The sequence below is a fragment of the Somniosus microcephalus genome, unplaced genomic scaffold (genome assembly GCF_052327205.1).
Source record: "Somniosus microcephalus isolate GS21.2 unplaced genomic scaffold, FLI_Smic_1.0 unresolved_chr9, whole genome shotgun sequence".
In the NCBI taxonomy this organism is placed as follows: Eukaryota; Metazoa; Chordata; class Chondrichthyes; order Squaliformes; family Somniosidae; genus Somniosus; species Somniosus microcephalus.
Window position 1 is genome coordinate 998,056 of NW_028225187.1, and position 23,438 is coordinate 1,021,493.

Below are 23,438 nucleotides of genomic sequence, written 5' to 3' on the forward strand. Positions count from 1 at the left end.
ACTGGACTTGTCTCCATTCCCGTGCCGAGGGGATTGCTGTACCAGATGGGAGGGGCAACATTTGGGGACTCTCGATTCTCCACCAATTCCCATTCCCCTTCTTTCTGGTGGATAATGGAGGTGCCACTGTGTGTAATGTGTAAGTCAGTAAGAGTTGTCAGCGAGGATTAATCAGCACTTTCTAATTGGAGATGATAATCAATGGAATCTTTCAGACAATGAATTGTAGATTTTATAGCAAAGATTAATATACAATTGAAGTAAAAGTTCATAATTTTATTGTAAAATATTTCAGGGACACACATCAGAAATTAAGGGGAAAGATCAGACAGCAGTACTTAAAGGGACACTGTTGCCCCGACAACTCAATCAGCTATATATCCAGAATATTAAAATCCAGCCCAGTTATAGGGGTTATTAACATCAGCAGAAACAAACCCCAACTGTCAGAATGAACATGGTTCAGTCCTGGATGTGACTAACAGCAGCAATAACAGCAGAATCGAACCTCTGCAGTCACTTGTCAAATTGCTGGTGTCTCAGCAGGTTGGATGACTGATTGAATCCCTTCTCACACACTGAGCAGGTGAACGGCCTCTCCCCAGCATGAACTCGCTGGTGTGCCAGCAGGTTGGATGACTGATTGAATCCCTTCTCACACAATGAGCAGGTGAACGGCCTCTCCCCGGTGTGAACTCGCTGGTGTGTCAGCAGGTTGGAGGACTGAGTGAATCCCTTCCCACACACAGAGCAGGTAAACGGCCTCACCCCAGTGTGAGCTCTCAGGTGTGTCAGCAGGTTGGATGACTGATTGAATCCCATCCCACACACGGAGCAGGTGAATGGCCTCTCCCCAGTGTGAATGTGCTGGTGTCTCAGAAGGTCAGAGGAATTAGTGAATCCCTTCTCACACACAGAGCAGGTGAACGGTCTCTCCCCAGTGTGAATGTGCTGGTGTATCAGCAGGTTGGATGAATTCGTGAATCCCTTCTCACACACGGAGCAGGTGAATGGTCTCTCCCCAGTGTGAATGTGCTGGTTTATCAGCAGGTTGGATGAATTAGTGAATCCGTCCTCACACATGGAGCAGGTGAACGGTCTCTCCCCAGTGTGAATGTGCTGGTGTATCAGTAGGTTGGATGAATTAGTGAATCCCTTCCCACACTCGGAGCAGGTGAATTGCCTCTCCCCGGTGTGAACTTGCTGCATCGATGAGTTTCCAGCTGGGACATGGAGCTGAATCAGTTGAAGCCTCATCCACACACACAACACGTGTACGGTTTCTCCCCGCTGTGAACGGTGCGATGTTTTTTCAGACTGTGTAACTGGTTAAAGCTCTTTCCACTCTCACTCGGGTGTGTGTGTCTCGGTGCTTTTCCAGTCACACCAATCTTCGAAATCTTTTCCCACAGACAGAACAGGCAAACATTTCTCCTTCCACATTCAAAGGCCGATATTCCCTGTAAAAGCAGTTTACAAAAGACATCACTGTAAGTTCAGGATTAAAATTTGGAACAGATAATTCTAGTTTCTATGGAACATTCTCTCCTCTCTTATTACATAGAATTACACAGATTGTACAGCACAGAAACAGGCCAAGTGGCACAACTGGTCCATGTGGTGTTTATGCTCCACACGAGCCTCCTCCCATCTCTCTTCATCTCACCCTATCAGCATCTCCTTCTATTCCTTTCTCCCATGTGTTTATCCAGCTTCCCCTTAAATACATCCATGCTCTTCGCCTCAACTATTCCCTGTGGCAGCAAGTTCCACATTCTCAGCACCCTCTGGGTGAAGGCGTTTAATCTAAATAGGACTTCCCTGGGCAGCCAATCAGCACTGCTGCCTCTTTTGTGCATTTCCTGGTGAGGCGAAACAGTTGATATTTTCTGATCAAAAAGAGCTGAGGCAGCATTAGTCCTGTTTTGCCTCCTTTGGAGACCAGGTGTACGAGTAGAGTGAGCGCAGCCTTCACAGCAACCGCAATAAAATTGTTACAGTTGTGAAGGAACTTTGGGCTAGATTTTCAGTATAGACAGTTTTGGGGCGCTAACCTTAGCGCCCGCCCGAAGTTAGCGCCCGCCCCAAAGTAGCGCCCCGTTGCCGGAAATTCAGTGGCTTCGCCCTAAGAGGTTGGTGGAGCGCTAAAAGAGGCGTTCCACTACTATCTTTAGGCGCTAAGCCGGCGGTGCAGAGCGCAACACCCGAGCTCGGGCGAAAACAGGAGGAGGAGGAGGAGGTGGAGGAGGAGGTGGAGGTGGAGGTGGAGGAGGAGGAGGAGGAGGAGGAGGTGGTGGTGGTGGTGGCCGGAAACATAAATACACCGTTCACAACAACACACTGGATCCTTCCACACAACACATGCAGACTGCCTTTTATAGTGCAGGAGGAGTGCCCTTTAATTTGCGCTCCCCAGGGTGTGTTGCGTTCCATTTTACAAACGCTCTGGCCGCCAGCCGCACAATGGGGCGGTCCGACTGAAGTTTGGATTCGGGGCGGCCAAAGGGCGTTGCACGAGGATGTGACGTCATTTTCTGCGCGCGCATCCGGGCGGCCGCTAAACTTTGCGCCGGCGCTAACGGGCAACTTAATTTGGGGCGGGGCGCAAACTGCGCTGCGCCCGGGCGCTACACGCATAGCGCCCAAAAATCACTTCTCTTAAGGCGCTAACTGCTGGCGCAAGCACCTGAAAATCTAGCCCTTTGTGTCAGTGCACTGGATCACAAACAAAATATGTGTGTTGATTATTGTCTTATTACATGATGTGCCAAATAACTGCCTGAATCCAAGAGGTTAAAGCTTAAAACTAAAGGCTTTTATTAAGTAAGAACATGGCATCGAGTTAACACAGGGCAACCATCATTCATCACTGACCCAGCCCTTATGAGTAAGACTCACACAAATCCGGAAGGATCCAGAGGGGCGGGGCTAGGGAGGAGCATTAGTGGCTACACCTGTAGAACATTCCAGACATTAACAAGTACAACAACAACAGACAATACAAATGCCAGAACACAGAGTTATTTCATCACATTCACCTCCTGCTATAGATTCAGTCTGTCAGGAGGTCTGATAGTCCTCTGGGAATGACGTAACTCTTGCTGAGGCTCCTCCCAGGGTACTAACTCCGGTTCATTCAAATTCCCAAATCATCAGTGTTTTCCACACTGAGGGTTTGTGTCTCTGAAAGTCCAATACCACGATTGAAAACTCTACTCTCAGAGTTGAACTCTTTTCAAGCTCCAGCAGGTGCAAGATCTTTAAGAGAGACTGTATCCTCTCACCCATCCGGATATTGAATGTACGCATACTGGGGATTAGCATGGAGGAGTTGTACTTCCTCCACCAGTGGATCAGTCTTGTGGCCTCTCACATGTCTGCGCAACAGCACAGGGCTTGTGGTCGTCAACCACGTGGGTAACAGTACTCCATTGGTAGCTTTTCTTGGAAAGCTAAACATCCTTTCATGAGGGGGGCATTCGTCGCTGTACACAAAAGAGACCTTATGGAATGCAGCATGTCTGGCAGGACATCCTGCCAGCGAGAGGTCGGCAGGCCTCGCGACTTCAGAGACCGTATGATAGCCTTCCACACTGTCACATTTTCTTTCTCGACCTGACCATTACCACGAGGGTTATAGCTGATAGTTCTACTCGTTGCAATCCCTTTCGATAGCAAAAACTGTCGCAATTCTTCGCTCATAAAGGCAGAACCCCTATCACTATGTATATAGTTAGGCATGCCAAACAAGGAAAACAGTTGGCAGAGGCATTTAATTACAACAGCACTGGTCACATCCAGACAGGGGATAACAAAAGGGAACCGAGAGTACTCGTCTATTATATTAAGAAAATAGACATTGGGCCAGAAATTCCAGAACGGGGCTTGCAGCGCGTGCAAGCCCCGTATTTGCACTTACCCCGCGCTCCTGCCGATCAGCTTCTGGGACGCCTGAACTTGGAGAAATTGAAAGCACATTCCCGGGCAGCGTATGACGTCACGCCGCCCAGGAGTGCAGCCAGCGTGGACCCAGGAGCGTGCAGTGTAAGTGAGACACGCCCCTTGAGGTCTCAGTTTCACTGGACACGCCCCCAATGTTTCTGTCAAGCTGCTTTGCTTTTTTACATGCAAAGCAGCAGTTTAAATAGGTTTTTGGAAGTTTTTTGAAGATTTTGGTAACTTTTATAAACTTTTTTAAATGTTTACATTATTTTGAGTAATCTGAAGTAGTTTTAAAGAGAATTAAAGCAATTTAAAGACTTTTAAAAGCCCTAAAAGAATTTTTTAAATTCCATTTATTTATTTAGCAATGTCGTCGTCATACGTGTCTTCACACTGTTCCCTTTGGGGAACTGTATGAAGTGGTGGAAGGATTTATGGCCGTGATTAACGCTCATTCCGTGACCGTAACCATCTTTGAACCAGCCATTAGGGCGGTTAGTCCTATGGCGGGAGGGTTTTACGGGCTCCCACAAGCTATACAAGGAGGGGGGGCCACCCACACCCACGGACGCAAATATCCCACTGGATGTCAACCCAGAATTTAGAGCCGGAGCTCCGACTCCACTTGCCGGGACTGTCTGGAGCGGGGTTCGAAACCCTACCCTGATCTGGCCCAGCGGCGGGGATCCTACCGCTATGACAAACGCCCAACCCGATTAGCTACGTGAAATGGCAGCATAGGGCTCCAGTCACGGGGAGGGAAAAGGCGCAGGAAACGTATGGGTGTCACCTTTTGTGCGGAGTGGGCCTTTTGCGTAGCAGTAAGCATCCCCACCGTTGGGCCAGAAGGAGTAGGGTTTTGAACCCCACTCCAGACAGTCCCGGCAAGTGGAGTCGGAGCTCCAACTTTAAATTCTGGGTGGACATCCAGCGGGATACTTGCGTCCGTGGGTGTTGGTGGCCCCCCCCCTCAGATGGGTTGTGGGAGCCCGTAAAACCCTCCCGCCATAGGACTAACCACCCTAATGGTTGGTTCAAAGATGGTTACGGTCACGGAATGAGCGTTAATCACGGCCATAAATCCTTCCACCACTTCATACAGTTCCCCAAAGGGAACAGTGTGAGGATACGTGCGATGATGACCTCTTGCGCAATGCACCTCCTTGGACCCTCAGTCGCAGATGCGAGGGGGCAAGTCGTGCAAGTGTTAAATTTTTTATTTTATTGACATGTAAAATGTTGGCCCAATAATTCCCTTCCAAATGCGCTAGTACGGTCGGGGTACTTACGCATCTGGCCGGATGAAATGCCGGTTTTCAGCATGCACAGTGCATGTGGGGAAAACCGGCATTTCCTGTCCTCTGAACGAAGGGGTTCAGAGGCAGAATGCGTGCGACTGCACAGGCAGCGCGTGCGCAGTATAATTCGCCGCTTTCATTAATGCTTTCAGTGAGGTCCAGTCATTACAACTTACACATGAAAAAAGCATGGGTACAGTTGCTACAGAGGCTGCGGAGGAAGATAGTTCTTATCGTGGAGCTTCTGAAAGTATGTATGTCTGTATATATTCCTTTGCGTGTTATGTATATATTCCTTTACTTATGTGTATGAATGTATTATTTAATTATGACTTTCAGAGAAAGTAACTTATTGGAAAATCATAATTAAAAACATACATTCATAGTAAAGGAATATAAAAAATACATACATATACGTAAAGGAATATATGTGGACATACATACATAACTCATTCTCACATTCCATTCACACAGCCACAATTGCTCCTTCTACCTACCGTTCTGAAAAAGCTTTAAAAAAAAAAAAATTTTAACTTTAAAACTTACTTAAAATTTCTTAAAATAACTTCCCTCCCTTTCCCAAACAAAAATATTGCATTTCAAAAGCTCCACGATAAAATATATCTTCCTCCGCAGCCAATGAACCACTTTACACTTGCTTTTTTTCAGTGTAACTTTTAAGGACTTAACCTCACGGATTTCATGAATGAAATCCACAAAGTTCACTGCGCAAGCGCTGCCTGTGCAGCCGCACGCGCTCGAGGTCTGGAAATGCCGGCGTTCCCCGCATGCGCTGTTCATGCTGAACGCCGGCATTTCCAACAGCCAGAAGCGTGAGTAAGCCGACCGCACTCACGCTTCTGGCCTGGAATTTCTGGCCCATTACGGTCGCTCGATGGAATGGGACCTTTAAAATCGAGACTCAAACGCTCAAATGGTCGAGTTGCTTTAATAAGATGAGCTGGCTCGGACGGCTTATAGAAGCGGGGTTTGCATTCAGCACAAACACAACAGGTTCTGTTCATTGTCCGGACCTCCGCAATAGAATAGGGTAGATTGTGGGACTTAATGAAGTGGTTCATTCTGGTAACCCCAGGGTGGCAGAGTGCATCATGGAGACTTTGAAGCTTATCTATACCTAGACTAGCACGTACTCCTCATGACAAAGCATCCGATGGCTCATTGAATACTCCAGGCCTGTACTGAATATCATAGTCATATGTTGACAGTTCTATTCGCCATCTTAAAATCTTATCATTTTTGATCTTGCCTCTCTGCTTAGTATTGAACATAAAGGCCACAGATCGCTGGTCAGTAATAAGCGTAAAATGTTGGCCAGCGAGATAATGTCTCCAATGCCTGACTGCTTCGATAATTGCCTGTGCCTCCTTTTCCACTGAAGAATGTCGAACTTCTGGTCCTTGCAATGTACGAGAGAAGAAAGCTACTGGTCTACCAGCTTGGTTAAGAGTTGCTGCCAACGCAAAATCAGATGCATCACTTTCCACTTGAAAAGGGAGCTTCTCATCCACGGCACATACCACTGCCTTCTCAATGTCCCGTTTGATATTAAAGAAAACCTCCTGAGCTTCCACCGATAGCAGAAAAGACATCGACATAATGAGGTCGGACTTTATCTGAGTAGCTAGCCACCCACTGGGCATAGTACGAGAAGAATCCCAGACACCTTCTTAAAGCTTTTACAGTGTGAGGTAAAGATAATTCCTTAAGTGGGCGTAATCTTTCAGGATCTGGCCCAATTACCCCATTCTCCACAACGCAACCAAGAATACACAAACATGTAGTATTGAAGGTACACTTGTTTTCGTTGTAGGTCAGGTTTAACCTCTTTGCAGTCTCTAGGAACTTCACGAGATTTTGATCATGCTCCCGTTGGTCGCGGCCACAGATAGTAACATTGTCCAGATACGGGAATGTTGCTTCCAATGCGTATTCATCCACCATATGATCCATCTCCCGTTGGAAGACGGATACCCCACTCGTCACTCCAAAGGGCACCCTAAGGAATTGGTACAGGCGCCCATTAGCTTCGAAGGCCGTATAAGGTCAGTCTTCTATTTTAATGGGGAGTTGATGGTAGGCAGACTTTAAATCAATGGTGGAGAACACGCGGTACTGAGCTATCTGGTTCACCATCTCAGAAATACGAGGCAAAGGGTAGGCATCTAATTGGGTATACAAGTTTATAGTCTGACTACAATCGACCACAAGTCTTTCCTTTTCATTACTTTTAACCACCACCACCTGGGCACGCCATGGGCTATTACTGTGTTCGATGATTCCCTCCCATTGGAGCCTTTCCACTTCCTCTTTTACAAATTTTTTATCTTCTGAACTATACCATCGACTCTTAGTCGCTATCACTCTACAATTATGAGCAAGGTTCACGAACAAAGAAGGCGGACTTATTTTTAAAGTAGAAAGGCCGCAGACTGTGAGCGGAGGCTGGGATCCACCATACTTAAGGGTGACGCTCTCATGCTGACACTGGAAGTCCAAGCCTAAAATTAAGTTCACACACAACAGAGGTAATATGAGGAGTTTAAAGTCCTTATACTCTGTATCCTTAATGGTCAATGTGACTTTACAATGTCCAGTTACCTCCGAAGTAAGGAACTTGGACGCCATCATGATTTCACTTCGAGTAGGATACACCTTCAATGAACAGGAGTTAACAAGGTTGGGGTATATAAAACTTTCAGTACTGCCACAGTCTATCAAACACCCAGTAGGACGACCATTAATCTTGATGTCCATCATAGATTTCGACAAGGAACATGGTATGGTCTGGTCAACCATTGCCGAGGCTAGAGTAAAACGATAGGCGGCAGCAGAGAAGACATCGGGTACAGGATTACCCTTACACATTTTACGAAAATGTCCCCGTTTCTTACATTTAAAACAGGTAGCCTCTCTGGCTGGGCATCTTTGCCTGGGGTGTTTAGATTGGCCACAAAAATAACACATAGACCCATGGGGTACAGCCGCAACAATAGGATTAAGTGGAGGCTCCTTTGGTGTTATGGATGCCTCCATACTCGGAACGCACGAGGCTGAGAGAGATGCATGGGCTGATGCATACACTTCTAAATTCTTCTGGGCTACATCGAATGATCGAGCAGTAGCGACGACCGTTTTTAAAACTAATGAGTCATTCTCGAGGAGTCTCTGTCAAATATAATTAGATCGGAGGCCAGATATGAAAGAATCGCGGATGGCTTCTTCCTGATACAATATGGCAGAGACAGCCTTATAGTTGCAATCCTTAGCCAAAGCCTTAAGACCCTGCAGGAAATCGTCCAGGGATTCCTTGGGTAATTGCCTGCGAGTAGACAAATGATACCTGACGTATACTTCATTAACTGACTTAAGGTACTGGGCCTTAAGGGCTGCGAGGGCCTCTTCATATGTAGTAATATCTTCAATTATAAAGTAAGTTTGATGACTTACCAAGTTGGTTAGAAGGCCCAACTTGTTAACCGTCGGATCGAACGATGCGATGAAGTGTTCAAAACATCAAAGCCAATGCGTAAATTTCTTCAACGCATCTGCCGAATGGGGATCGATATCCAGATGCTCTGGTTTCAAAAATCGATCCATCTTGCAAAAATTGTTACTTAATAAAATTGATGTGCCAAATAACTGCCTGAATCCAAGAGGTTAAAGCTTAAAACTAAAGGCTTTTATTAAGTAAGAACATGGCATCGAGTTAACACAGGGCAACCATCATTCATCACCGACCCAGCCCTTATGAGTAAGACTCACACCAATCCGGAAGGATCCAGAGGGGCGGGGCTAGGGAGGAGCATTAGTGGCTACACCTGGAGAACATTCCAGACATTAACAAGTACAACAACAACAGACAATACAAATGCCAGAACACAGAGTTATTTCATCACATTACCCGACTGTAAAGTGCCTTGAGATGTTTTAAAAGCTCTATATAAATGTAAATTGTTGTTGGTGTATAGAGAACTCTGTTGAAATTTAGTGAAATTATCAATAACGAAGGAAGATCATTTCATTGTTTGGTTCTGTTAGTTTTCATAGAATCATGGAAACGTACAGCACGAAGGAGGCCATTCGGCCCATCGTGCCTGTGCTGTCTCTTAGAAAGAGCACTCGTGCTTAGTCCCACATCCCTGCTTGTTGTCCGTAACCCTGTAAGATCCTCATCCTCAAGTACCCGCCCAACTCCCTTTTAAACTCATTGATGGAATCAGCTCATGACCTTTTCAGGTCGAGCGTTCCAGCTCCCGACAACTCTCTGAGTTTTATTCAATTGTTACCACAGTTGCTTCTGTGGAGGTTTAATAATAAATGCATTTTGCTATGAAAGCAATTAAAACATTTCCAGTATATAAATAGACAGATGCATCAAAATATTAAAATTGTGGGAGGGAGGGCAGTGCTCGCCCAGGGCCCAATAAACAATGGAATTCTTCTTTCCCAACCCAATGCTCAGAAGATGAAGCCCCAGAGCTGCCTCTGGCTCGGTTCCACCTGCCCTATTCTGACAAGCTGAGGTGTTGGTCAGTGCACTGCGATTGCCCTGTGGGCAGAAAATGGCAAATCTAGAAATATGACCAAAATAACACATTTTAACCCCAAAGCTGTAAATCCCCGTCCCACACACTCTCCCTCCTCCCTGTGCTGAAATCCAAACCCATCGCACCATCTCCAACATTTCTTTCTTCCACTCCCAGTTTTCCCCCTCCCTCTACTCTGGTTGGGTTCAGTTCCACACCCGCTGTGTGCAGAGTGAGAATAAAATCAATGAGTCAATGATTGTCTCTCCTGGTCACTGGGACCCTGAAACCTTCAGTTCCACACCCGCTGTGTGCAGAGTGAGAATAAAATCAATGAGTCAATGATTGTCTCTCCTGGTCACTGGGACTCTAAAACCTTCAGTTCCACACCCGCTGTGTGCAGAGTGAGAATAAAATCAATGAGTCAATGATTGTCTCTCCTGGTCACTGGGACCCTGAAACCTTCAGTTCTACACCCGCTGTGTGCAGAGTGAGAATAAAATCAATGAGTCAATGATTGTCTCTCCTGGTCACTGGGACCCTGAAACCTTCAGTTCTCCACCCGCTGTGTGCAGAGTGAGAATAAAATCAATGAGTCAATGATTGTCCCTCTTGGTCACTGGGACCCTGAAACCTTCAGTTCCACACCCGCTGTGTGCAGAGTGAGAATAAAATCAATGAGTCAATGATTGTCTCTCCTGGTCACTGGGACCCTGAAGCCCCGCCCACTCTCTGTTCCTGTACCAAGATGGCCGCACATGCGCCGCGCTACAGGTGGAACCGGTCTGTCTTTCCTCCACCAAGATGGCGGCGTCTAACCCGGGCCTGTCACCGAGAAAAAGCCTCACCGCTGCCATCCGGCGGAACACATTCGGCCGCTGGATCTCATTCGGGCCTGAGACCATTCTCCAACTTTATAAACTCTGCGGTGCGGCCTACCCAGTTTATTAATCTCCCGGCCCCGCTCCCACCGACCTGCATCTCCGCTCGGCGACCGCGCGGGGCTTTCTTTGTAAAGTCGGTGAGGGCCACGTGACCCGAGCCCAGGGCCTGATTGATGGGAGCTTCCTACCAACAGGGAGCGAGTGGGGCGGGGTTGGAGGAGCGAGCCGGCGGCGGTTCCTCCAACCAATCGGGGAGCCCGAGGGGCAGGAATGGCGGCACCCAGTGGGCGGGGCTGGAGGAGCAACCCGGTGGCGGTTCCTCCAACCAATCGGGGAGCCCAAGGCGTGGGACTAGCGGCACCCAGTAGGCGGGGCTGGAGGTGCGAGCCAGCGGCGAGTCCTCCAACCAATCCGGGAGCTCAAGGGGCAGGACTAGTGCCGGCTGATTGTCTGATCCACAGGGCAGCGAGTTTCTCCAGTCCCTTATTCAGGGCCCGGGGAGGCTGTGGGCCTTTATTCCCCGCATTGGACACAAGGCTCTTTGGCTCACAACACACTGGCTCAGGTTTTAATAGAGACTTTTTAAATTCATCAATAAAAGCAGATAAGCCTCGTGCTTCTGTGGAAACCCGTCCCTAACTGACAAGGCGCCCGCACTTCCCCACCATGACTCCTCAATAGCTAGGTTTCCCGCAAGTGAAATTCGGTCAGGATAGTGCTGGGTTGGGGCCATGCCCCACCCAGCTCGGGCCATCTCTTCCACGTAGGATGAATAGGCAGGTTCCTCCAGACCCTGTCCGGTTTCTCCCGAAGGTCGCTGCGGGGTCTCCTCCTAGATTCGTCCAGTGGCGAGGTGATCCCCAACATTCTGTATAACTATATCTTCATTCAATGCTCAGCTCGGGCTGGGCGAACAGGGCTGCTCCTTTGTCCACTCTCCTGCAAAAGAACTTAAAAGGACATGCAGCCAGGTCTCTCACTGACCTGCTGTCTTAGGTGGAGACATGGTCGGGTCCCTTGGCCTCGGACCAAAATACAAGCATTTGGCACACTTATAAACTTAAACCTTGAATTTAAACTCAAAACTACTAGTTACATTCTAAACTTAAAATTTAAACACCTTAAAAGCAAGCTATAAACATTGGTAACTTAACACAAAGCTATAATACAAATGCCGCCCATCTCCAGACGGCCAGGTTAATCTCTGGTGTCACTGTCGCAGATTACTGCTGCCTGCAGCAAAGCTGGACTGCCTCCTGCTTCTTGTCCCTGGCAGCTTATGGCTGCTAGTTGGGGACCTCTGTGGTCTGTTTCCTCCCGGGCTCGGGAGATTGCTGTTTGTGGCAGGTACTCTGGTGACCATCTTATCTTGGGCTTGTGGACCCGCTGAGACCGTCTGAGGGGCGTCTCTGTGGGGGAAACTTTGGCTGACGGACCCTGAGCCTGGGTCACAGCCCTAGCTGGCTGGGAACCTTCTCCCCCTGATGCAAACAGCCCGCACTGTTTAATATACCTGGCAGCCTGCCAGTAATCCGGGTTTGTCTCCTTTTCCCGACCCACTCCTGTACTGGGGGCAGGTGTCCCCTCACCACCCGCTGCTGGTGGCTGAAAATCTTCCTCTCCAGGTCCAAAACCTGGTACCAGCTCCTTCCATATGTCCCCTGCAAGAGGAATTGCTATCCCTTCCTCCCAGAGTCCCACACTATAGGGGGAATCACTCTAGAAGCGGGCTGGGAAGCTTGTCCCTTTAACCAGGCGACTGCGCCTGCGTGAGAAAACTGAAGAGGAGCCGCTGTGGTCACGGGCTGGGGAACTGCACCTGCGCGAACAGGCCGTTCAAAAGACTGGGGAATTCCTGTCTCCAGACCGGTGACTACGCTTGAGCAGGCAGTCTCTTCAAAAGGCGGCTCCTCCCTGGAGCCCCCCAAGCGATTTTCTGCGAATGAACTTGCAGCAGCCTGCAGATTTCTACTCTCAGGCTGCGGTTTCTCTGTTTCTGAACTAAATAACTGGTTCAAATTTAAACTTTGGCCAAAACTTAGGTCCCACTGTGGGGGGGAAGTGTCCCAATTGGTGGGCCGGACAACTTTTCCCTTGAAACAAGCCACAGCGCCTGTCTTTACAGCCTGTGAACTTGAACTTGTATGGTCAGATTTATACAATTTACATTGGTTGGCATGGAACCACTTTGTGCACCGGGGTAGTTTTACTACATAGACCATGGGGCTGGCCCTATCAACTATACTATAGGGTCCCATGTAGAGTGGCTCTAAACTTCCCACCTGGGCATAGTTTCTTACCATCATGAGGTCTCCTATCTCCCACTGGTGGCTCTTGCTAGGCTCGAGCAGAGGCCGGTTATTCCGATGCTGCTTCCCCATGCTGTCTGCTGCCTGCCCATAAATTACCCCCGCCTGCTCCTGACCGGTGAATCCTGATAGTATGTATGGAACCCCGTTAGACAGAGGTGAGGTGGTGGGATTATCCGTATGGATCACGGTGCATGATGCCCCCGTATCCAATAGATAAGTCCCTGTAACCTTCTCTACCTCCATCTGTACGAGCGGTCTCTTCCATTCATCGTACCGGAGATTACACAGACGGACAGGCTGCGCGGGCTCCAGTCATTGTGGGGAGGCAGAGGTGGGCGAGGGGGCTGCAGCACCACTGATGGCTGCTACCTTTCCCTGATTGGCCCTGAGGAAAGATTTTATCAACTCCATGACGGACTCGACTGTATCGGGAGGAGTTTCTGTCTCTGCCTTCTGAGTTGGGCCTCGGGGGTCCGGGCTTTATCATCTCTCCCAGGCTTTTCACAATCCCTGTGCCAGTGGCCATCCTCCCCGCACCTGGAACAAGTGACCTTGTTCTGGGAGGGGCGGCTCCCCTCCTGGCGCCACTCTTTCTTGTTTTGAGCCCCAGGTTTAACCTCGTGGACCTTACCCTTTTGCTGGGGGTTCCCACTATTCCGACCGTTCCTATATGTTACTGTGAGCTGCCGGATTGCAGTCTCTTCAGTTGCTAGGGGGGTCTCGGTGGTCAAACCAAGTATCAGCCTTTGCTTTTATCTGGGGCAGGCAATTGGACACCAGGCAACGAAGGCATTGGGTCCGCTGCTGCTGGTTCAGGTGTGCCCTATCTTGTCCCCCTGTACACGCGCTGTTGTAGACTGGCCACAGCCTGTCTGCAAATGCCTGTGGTGTCTTCCCTTCCTTCTGCAGAGTTTTCCCTATGCGATCAAACGGACTGCTGTCGTTCACACCCATGGCTTCCAGTGTTTCCTCCTTTAGGTCCTCAAAACCCTTCTGCCCTCTCTTAGCCTCATCTGAAAGGGTCTGATAGAGCTTACTATCTACAGAGAAAAGCAACATCTTGGCTTTCTCTTCGTCATCACAGCCGTTAACACAGGCTGCCTGTTCTATCTCTTGGAAGTGCACTGAGGGTTTCCCTTTTCGGAGAGCAGGGGAATATGTTTCACCAGGCCTCTGAGCTGTTGGGTATCATAGGGTACCAGATAGGTATGCTGAACAGCCCCATGGTCATTATCGTTCACAGGCGGACCGTACCTCCGTTGTTGGAGTGGGTACACTGGTCCTGGTCCCCGCCTGCCTAGTGGGACTTACTGGCGTTCTCCGACCACCCCATTGTCCACCCCTTCTTGCTGCCAGAGCTCCTCAAAACTCGGAGCTGTGGGCTGCGGTCTTGGGATCTCTAATTCCCTAGCCAGCTCTGTTCTGGGTGCTGCCTGTGGGGCGATTTGATTTGGGCTGCTGGTACTGTCCGACGGGACTTCCCTTCGGACTTATGAGACATACCATCCCTTTAGTCCTTAATAACTCCATACCCAAACTCTCTATCTTTCCGTTACATGGGGTATGATCTGCTCCACTAAATCTTTGGTCGCAGGCCAGCTTATAAGCTGCCTTTACCTCCCTAACCTTTTCCTCCTGCTCTGTTACTGGTGAGGCGGGCATTCTCTTCCAGCAGTCTCATCTCGTTACTCTTTGCTTCTGTAATTTGGCACTTTAGGAACTCTATCTTGTGCCTCATGTGGCTTTTGCCCTCGCTAGCTTCTTGGGTGAGATGTGCATTTTCCTCCTGTAGCCTCATCTCACTGTCCCTAGCCTCTGTGACTTCCTGCACAAGGCGCTCTATCTCTGCCTGGCATTTTGTGACCTCTAGTGTGAGGCATGCATTTCCTTCCCACACCCTCATCCCACTATCTCTGGCCTCATTCACCTCTCTTATGAGGCGTTCTACCTCCGCCTGGCATTTTTCAAACTCTGACTCCCGATTCTTGGCCTCTGTAACCTCCTCCCGCACCCTCATCTCACCCTTCTTAACCCAGCCACCTATACTATAATAGGTCAGCTTACATGCTGCCGCTAACTTCTGCAGGGCTACCCACAGACTGAAAGCAAGAAAAGCAAGAGCTGATGCTTTCTCCAGATCCAGACCACTTATCCTATCTAAAACTTCCTCCAGTCCTGCCGCGGTCGCCAATTTGTAGGTGGGCATCCTTTACCTGGTTTACGGTAATTTACCTGGTCAGGCAGCCTTTGCCATTGCACTGTGACCAATTTCAATCAGCGGTTTCCAATTGCTAAAAAAAAAACCTCCACTTCTGACTGGAGGAACTTATAATTAATGATATATTAAAAACGGACAAATAGCCTGGATGCAAGAAAGTCAAATTTTATTAAAACTAAAGAAACTACACCACACGATCAAAGTAATCACAGTAAAATTGCTTAACAGGGGAAGGTAGACGGCAAAAATGAGGGATAAATGGCTACAATGTTAACATTACAATCTTAGCAACATTTCCCTTAAATTACCACCCCTTTACTTCTCCCTAGATTGTCTTGCTAGTGGGTCAGAAGTCTTGCTCACCTGCAGTCCAAAGAGTAAAAGAGACAAAAAAGGGGGCAGAGGACTTCCTGGGAGTCCCTGCTGTTTTCGCGCCGAAAAGGTCCGTGCGCAATTTTGCTCCGAAAAGTCCAAATACACAAGAGAAGGGCATTTAACTTCCTCCATTCATACATGGAGACATCACGTAGTAGTCAATTTCAGTGAATGGATGTGTGTAAACAACCCATTGTGCTTGCCGTCCGATGATTGGGGAGTGGCCCATTTGAATCAGCCAGTGTAAACAAGCAGCTTGTAGGTTACCGGACCCACCCAATACCACAGGGTGACTGACAGCTCGGTCTCCATTCAAACTTACTACAGGGCAGCGCTGAGCTTTTCATATGCTAACAGCCTGTCTGTCCTTTTCTGCTGCCTTTTAAAATTCTGTTTCCATGAAGTCTGTTCAGCCATTTTTATGCCCTGGGCAATTTAAACAGTCCAAAACTCAAGTATACATCTTTTAATAAAATGTACAATCTTAAAGTGTGCGATTTTCACAAAGTTCTTTGATTCCAGTGTCCAAGTGCTGCCTAGCTTACGAGCTTTTTAAACGCAGCCTTTTGCGGTTCTGGGTATGTTTTAAAACATTGTCCAACCCAGAGACAATTTAAATCACACAAGTCTTCGTCTACGATGTGGATTAATATTTCCCCATCTTCGGGGGCTGAGGGGATTTTGCGACCCCTACAGTGGTGGGTGAACGACTAGAGACCATTGTCAAGGACAAAATTAATTCTCACTTGGAGAAGCATGGATTAATAAGGGGCAGCCAGTATGGATTTGTTAAAGGTAAATCGTGTCTGATTAACCTGATTGAGTTCTCTGATGAAGTAACAGAGGGTTGATGAAGGTAGTGCAGCAGATGTTGTATATATGGACTTTCAAAAGGCATTTGATAAAATACCACAAGAGACATTGGCCTAGAAATTCAGTGCCCTTAGCGCCGATTTTGCGGCGCTAGAGGGCCTAGCGCTGCAATTGGCGCCGGCGCCTAAATTGCCTGGGGCCCTGCCGCCGCGGTAGACCGGTAGCGCTGCGCCGGCACCGATGACGTCATCGGTGTGCGCAGCGTCCCGGTTGCCGTGGTGACGGGCCCCAGCGCCAAAATTGACTTGCGGCCGCCTCGCCCGTGGCAGCCGCAAGCAACGTTCTGGCAGAGGTGCCTTGCACAAGTTTGCGTCGGCGCATTAAAGGCCCCGCGGCGGCCGCCCGCCTGGCCGCAGCTCCCTCCCCGGACTTCCCCCCCCCCGGAACAGAAGCAAGCCCGGCACTTGTCCGAGGTGCCGGGCTCATTTTTAATAAGATTATCGCGGGCCGCGGCCGGGTGCAGGCAGCTCCTCCTTAAGGGAAGGAGGAGGCCTGCACTTCCCGAACCTGCCGCACCGCAGCGGGCGCCGCAGCGCCGGAATAGCGCCGAAATTCAGCGCATAGCGCCAGTTTTCAGGCGCTAACAGCTTTCAGCAGCGCCGGCAGCCGTTTGGGCGCAGAACCAGTGAATTTTGGGCCCGACCAGCGCGACTTAGCTCCGGCACTAACTTCCGGCGCTAAAGCCCTGGCAGCGCCAAAACTCAATTTCTAGGCCTTACTCTGAAAATAGAAGCAGAGGGAATTAAAGGGCTGATGGTAATTTGGGTATATAATTGGCTAAGGGAGAGGAGGCAGTGAGCAGTGCTGAGGGATGTTTTTCTGACTGGAGGGAGGTATGCAGTGGGCTCCCCCAGGGGTCGGGATTAGGACCATTGCTTTTCTTGTTATATATAACTGACCTGGACTTGGGTATCGGTGAACAATTTCAAAGTTTACGGATGATACTATTTACTATGTTGCCAAGTTTTGTGAGTGTAGTAGTAGCAGACTTCAGAAGGACAGAGACAGACTGTGAAATGAGCAGACACAAGGCAGATGACATTAAATGAGGATAAGTGTGAAGTGATGCACTTTGGGAGAAACAACAGGGAGAGGCCGTATAATCTAAATGGGACTAGTTTGAGAGGGTGCAAGAACAGAGGGACCTGGGGGTCCATATTCACAAGTCTTTGAAAGTGCCACGGCAAGTTGGTGAGGTGGTTCAGAAAGCGTATGGGATACTTGGCTTTGTAAATAGGGCCATTGAATACAAAAACAAGGAAGTTACACTAAACCTTTACAAATCACTAGTTAGGAACATAGGACAGGAGGAGGCCATTCAGCCCCTCGAGCCTGTTCCGCCATTCAATGAGATCATGGCTGATCTGTGACCTAACTCCATACACCCGCCTTTGGCCCATATCCCTTAATACCTTTGGGTAACAAAACCTATCAATCTCAGATGGAAAATTAACAATTGATCGAGCATCAATTGCTGTTTGCGGAAGAGAGTTCCAAACCTCTACCACCCTTTGTGTGTAGAAGTGTTTCCTAATTTCACTCCTGAAAGGTCTGGCTCTAATTTTTAGACTATGCCCCCAGTCCTAGAATCCCCAACCAGCGGAAATAGTTTCTCTCTATCTACCCTATCTGTTCCCCTTAATATCCTGAAAACTTCGATCAGATCACCCCTTAACTTTCTAAATTCCAGGGAATACAACCCTAATTTGTGTAATCTCTCCTCGTAACTTAACCCTTGAAGTCCGGGTATCATTCTGGTAAACCTACGCTGCACTCCCTCCAAGGCCAATATATCCTTCCTAAGGTGTGATGCCCAGAACTGCTCACAGTGCTCCAGGTGTGGTCTAACCAGGGTTTTGTACAGCTGCAGGGTTTTGGCCTCAGCTGGAGTCTTGTGTACAGTTCTGGGCACCACACTTTAGGAAGGATGTCAAGGCCTTGGAGAGGGTGCAGAGGAGGTTGACCAGGATGGTACCAGGGATGAGGGACTTCAGTTATGTGGAGAGATTGGAGAAGCTGGGATTGTTCCCCTTAGAGCAGAGAAGGTTAAGAGGAGACCTAATAGAGATGTTCAAAATGATGAGGGGATTTGATCGAGCAAGTAGGGAGAAACTGTTCACTTTGGCAAGTGGGTCGGTAACCAAAGGTCACAGATTTAAAATAGTTGCTAAAAGAACTAGAGGGGAAATGAGGAGAATTGTTTTCATACAGAGGGTTGTTAAGATCTGGAACGCACCATCTGAAAGGATGCTGGAATCAGGTTCCACAGGAACTTTCAAACAGTAATTGGACGAGTCCTTGAAGAGGACTAGTTTGCAGAGTTCTGGGGATAAAGCTGGGGTGTGGGACTAAATTGGACAGCTCTTTCAAAGACACGATGGGCCGAATCACCTCCTTCTGTGCTGTTAGATTCTATGATCAGTGTGAAGTCGCTGGTGTCTCTTCAACTTCCCGGAGCTTTTAAAGCTCTTCCCACAGTCAGAACATTTAAAGGGCCTCTCGTCAGTGTGAACTCGCTGATGTATCAGCAGGTTGGATGACCGAGTGAATCCCTTCCCACACACGGAGCAAGTGAACGGTCTCTCCCCAGTGTGTAGGTGTTGGTGTAGCTTGAGCTCCCTGGAGCTTTTAAAACTCTTCCCACACTCAGAACATTTAAAGGGTCTCTCGTTAGTGTGAACTCGCTGGTGCCCCTTCAGCTCCCTGGAGCTTTTAAAGCTCTTCCCACAGTCAGAACATTTAAAGGGTCTCTCGTCAGTGTGAACTCGCTGGTGCCCCTTCAGCTCCCCAGAGCTTTTAAAGCTCTTCCCACAGTCAGAACATTTAAAGGGTGTCTCGTTAGTGTGAACTCGCTGGTGTACCCTCAGGTCCCTGGAGCTTTTAAAGCTCTTCCCACAGTCAGAACATTTAAAGGGCCTCTCGTCAGTGTGAACTCGCTGATGTGTCAGCAGGCTGGATGACTGAGTGAATCCCTTCCCACACACGGAGCAGGTGAACGGTCTCTCCCCAGTGTGAACTCGCTGGTGTACCAGCAGGCGGGATGACAGAGTGAATCCCTTCCCACACACAGAGCAGGTGAATGGTCTCTCCCCAGTGTGAACTCGCTGATGTACCAGCAGGGTGGATGACCGAGCAAATCCCTTCCCACACATGGAGCAGGTAAACGGCCTCTCCCCAGTGTGTAGGTGTTGGTGTTTCTTGAGCTCCTTGGAGCTTTTAAAACTCTTCCCACACTCAGAACATTTAAATGGTCTCTCGTTAGTGTGAACTCGCTGGTGCCCCTTCAGCTCCCCAGAGCTTTTAAAGCTCTTCCCACAGTCAGAACATTGAAAGGGTCTCTCGTCAGTGTGAACTCGCTGGTGTTTCAGCAGGCTGGAGGGCAGAGCGAATCCCTTCCCACACACGGAGCAGGTGAACGGTCTCTCCCCAGTGTGAACTCGCTGATGTACCATCAGGTGGAATGACTGAATGAATCCCTTCCTACACACAGAGCAGGTGAATGGCCTCGCCCCAGTGTGTAGGTGTTGGTGTCTCTTCAACTCCCCGGAGCTTTTAAAGCTCATCCCACAGTCGGAACATTTAAAGGGTCTCTCGTCAGTGTGAACTCGCTGATGTGCCAGCAGGTGGGATGAATCAGTGAATCCCTTCCCACACACGGAGCAGGTGAACGGCCTCTCCCCAGTGTGTAGGAGACAGTGTCCCTTCAGCTCCTGGGGGCTTTTAAAGCTCTTCCCACAGTCAGAACATTTAAAGGGTCTCTCGTCAGTGTGAATAAGTTGGTGTTGCTTTAGTTCCCCGGGGCTTTTAAAGCTCTTCCCACAGTTAGGACACTGAAATGGTCTCCCATCAGTGTGAACTCCCTGGTGTCCCTTCAGATACCGAGCGCTTTTAAAGCTCTTCCCACAGTCAGAACATTGAAATGGTCTCTCATCAGTGTGGACAAGTTGGTGTAGCTTTAGTTCCCCGGGGCTTTTAAAGCTCTTCCCACAGTTAGGACACTGAAATGGTCTCCCATCAGTGTGAACTTCCTGGTGTCCCTTCAGATACCGAGCGCTTTTAAAGCTCTTCCCACAGTCAGAACATTGAAATGGTCTCTCATCAGTGTGGACAAGTTGGTGTAGCTTTAGTTCCCCGGGGCTTTTAAAGCTCTTCCCACAGTCAGAACATTGAAATGGTCTCTCATCAGTGTGGACAAGTTGGTGTAGCTTTAGTACCTTGGGGCTTTTAAAGCTCTTCCCACAGTCAGAACATTGAAATGGTCTCTCATCAGTGTGAACTCCCTGGTGTCCCTTCAGATACCGAGCGCTTTTAAAGCTCTTCCCACAGTCAGGACACTGAAATGGTCTCTCCTCAGTGTGAACTCGCTGGTGTGTTTGCAGGTGGGATGAACAAACAAATCCCTTTCCACACACGGAGCAGGTGAACAGACTGTCCCTGGTGTGACTGCCCCGTTGAACTTCCAATGCAGACAGGGAACTGAAGCCCTTCCCGCCATCCCCACCTTTACCCGGTTTCTCCCCGGTGTGACGGTGCACGTGTCTCACCAGGTCAGGCGATCGGCTGAATCCGCGTCCACACACTGAACACGTGTGCGGTTTGTCTGCGTTGCGATCCCTGCTCTCTCCTTCCATGTGCAAAGGCCGATGATATTCAGGTCCTGATGAATCCAGCGACTCTGTCAGATCTTGACGTGATGTTTGGTCTGAGCTTCCCGCCTGTAACTGCTCCACTTCTATAACCCTGTAAATTGAGATCAGAAAAGGATCAGAGGCAAACTGTTGTTTAATTTTCCCCTTTCCGAACCTAGGGGCAGTGAAGCTGATTTTCAGGCCCCAGCTGCTGCACAGGTTGGTTGAAAAGATCAGCAATAATGGCGGCTGTAATACCCACAAGGCCCCGGCTCTGCAGAAAGTGCTCTGTTGACTCTGAGTCCCGCGCATGTGCTCATGGCCCCGCGCTCTCCCTCCTGCTCTACAATCGCCCGTCCCGATCGGTCCACAACACACATGCTCAGCACACAAAACCCCACGGTTGGAACATCGGGCGTGCATGCGGAGCCGCAACATCTGGTACGCGTGAGCGGCTCAGGTGGTGGCGAGTCGGTGTTTCGCCTCAGCCGCCAGGGAGGTGCGCATGCGCAGGATGACCCAACATTCTTCCTGTCAGCAATCACTCCCTCGTTTCTTTAATAAAAACAGAAAATGCTGGAAATACTCAGCAGGTCAGGCAGCATCTGTGAAGAGAGAAACAGAGTTAACGTTTCAGGTCGATGACCATTCGTCAGAACTGCTTGCTCTTTAGTGTCAGCCAGTGGCTCAGTGGGCAGCACTCTCGCCTCGGAGTCAGAAAGTTGTGGGTTCATAGTCCCACTCCAGAGACTTGAGCACAAAAATCCAGGCTGACACTCCAGTGCAGTGCTGAGGGAGTGCGGCACTGTCGGAGGTGCGGTCTTTCTGATGAGATGTTAAATTGAGGCCCTGTTTGCTCTCTCAGGTGGATGTAAAAGATCCCATGGCATTATTTCAGGAAAGAAAGACTTGCATTTATATAGTGCCACCAGATATCCTAAAGTGCTTTACAGCCAATGAAGTACTACAATGAAGTAGTCACTGTTGTAATGTGGGAAAGAGCAGGGGAATTATCCCCAGTGTCCGAGCCAATGTTTATCCCTCAATCAACATAAAAAAATGATAGATTATCTGGTCATTATCACATTGCTGTTTGTGGGAGCTTGCTGTGCGCTAATTGACTGCCGCATTTCCTACATTACAACAGTGACTACACTGCAAAAGTACTTCATTGGCTGTAAAGTACTTTGGGACGTCCGGTGGTGGTGAAAGGCGCTATATAAAGGCAAGTCTTTCTTTCTTCACTGGTCTCACCAGCGACCTCTTCTGGCGGTTGGTTGATTGACAGACGAGAGTCCACGCAAGCGCACATGGAGCGGCGGTTTGGGCCGAGTCCGGCACAGCGACCCCTCCCGGTCACCAAGGGTAATGACCGCGCATGCCCAGAGGAGACCAACCCCCCTCCCCCACTCGGAGCTGCGCCTGCGCACTCGGATCCTACCGGACGGAGTCGGCGTGGGGCCATTCCGGGGAAAGGCCTCGGTGTCGGTTCCAGAGTCGCGATCGGTGACGCGAAGTGAGTTTTCTCCGCTCCGATTGGGTGGAGAATGGGGTGGGGTGGATCGGGAGAGAATCGAGAGAAATAGAAAAACCTCAGAATCCGCGAGGCCCCGGACCGAGCGGCGGCACTTGGACGGTGCACGTGATCTCCTCGGGGACACGTCACCCGGGCCCGCGGCCTGATTGATGGCAGCTTCCGACCAATAGGGAGCGAGCGAGGCGGGGCTGGAGGAGCGAGCCGGCGGCGGGTCCTCCAACCAATCGGGGAGCCCGAGGGGCGGGACTATCAGCACCCAGTGGGCGGGGCTGGAGGAGCGAGCCGGCGGCGGGCCCTCCAACCAATCGGGGAGCCCGAGGGACGGGACTAGCGACACCCAGTGGGCGGGGCTGGAGGAGCGAGCCGGCGGCGGGTCCTCCAACCAATCGGGGAGCCCGAGGGGCGGGGCTTGCGGCACCCAGTGGGCGGGGCTGGAGGAGCGAGCCGGCGGCGGGTCCTCCAACCAATCGGGGAGGCCGAGGGGCGGGACTAGCGCCGGCTGATTGTCTGATCCGCAGGGCAGCGAGTTTCTCCAGTCCCTTGTTCAGGGCCCGGTGAGGCTGTGGGCCTTTATTCCCCGCATTGGACACAAGGCTCTTTGTCTCAGGCATAGGGTGACGTCGCACTGAAACTTTCCGTCCACCTTTACAAAGATGGCTGCCGTTAACCTGGGCCTGTAAGGGGAAGAAATCCCCGCAACTGCAAACACGGGATCTTCAGGTTATTATTCGGGGCTTGCCTCCTGCACAAGTTGTTTATGAAGCCTCCCCACCCACCTACCGGTCCATTACACCCCTCCGTTGCGATTCTTACCCGCTGCA

At 49.7% G+C, this 23,438-nt stretch overlaps 2 protein-coding genes across 3 annotated transcripts in view; both read right to left on the minus strand.

The window, feature by feature from the left end:
- LOC147084201 (uncharacterized) overlaps window positions 1-23,438 on the minus strand; it is a 270,376-nt gene that overhangs the window by 205,804 nt on the left and 41,134 nt on the right. The window lies entirely within an intron of this gene.
- LOC147084204 (uncharacterized) lies at window positions 262-21,188 on the minus strand. The gene is made up of 2 exons (XM_085979456.1): window positions 20,997-21,188; window positions 262-1,460 (listed from the first exon to the last, which is right to left on the minus strand). The coding sequence occupies exon 2, from the start codon at window positions 1,255-1,257 to the stop codon at window positions 517-519; it is 741 nt and encodes a 246-aa protein (XP_085835582.1). The 5' UTR covers window positions 1,258-1,460; window positions 20,997-21,188; the 3' UTR covers window positions 262-516.

What these genes read in the sequence shown, in the direction of transcription:
- LOC147084204 (XM_085979456.1), bottom strand. Translation starts at nt 1,257, where the DNA reads ATGAGGCTTCAACTGATTCAGCTCCATGTCCCAGCTGGAAACTCATCG.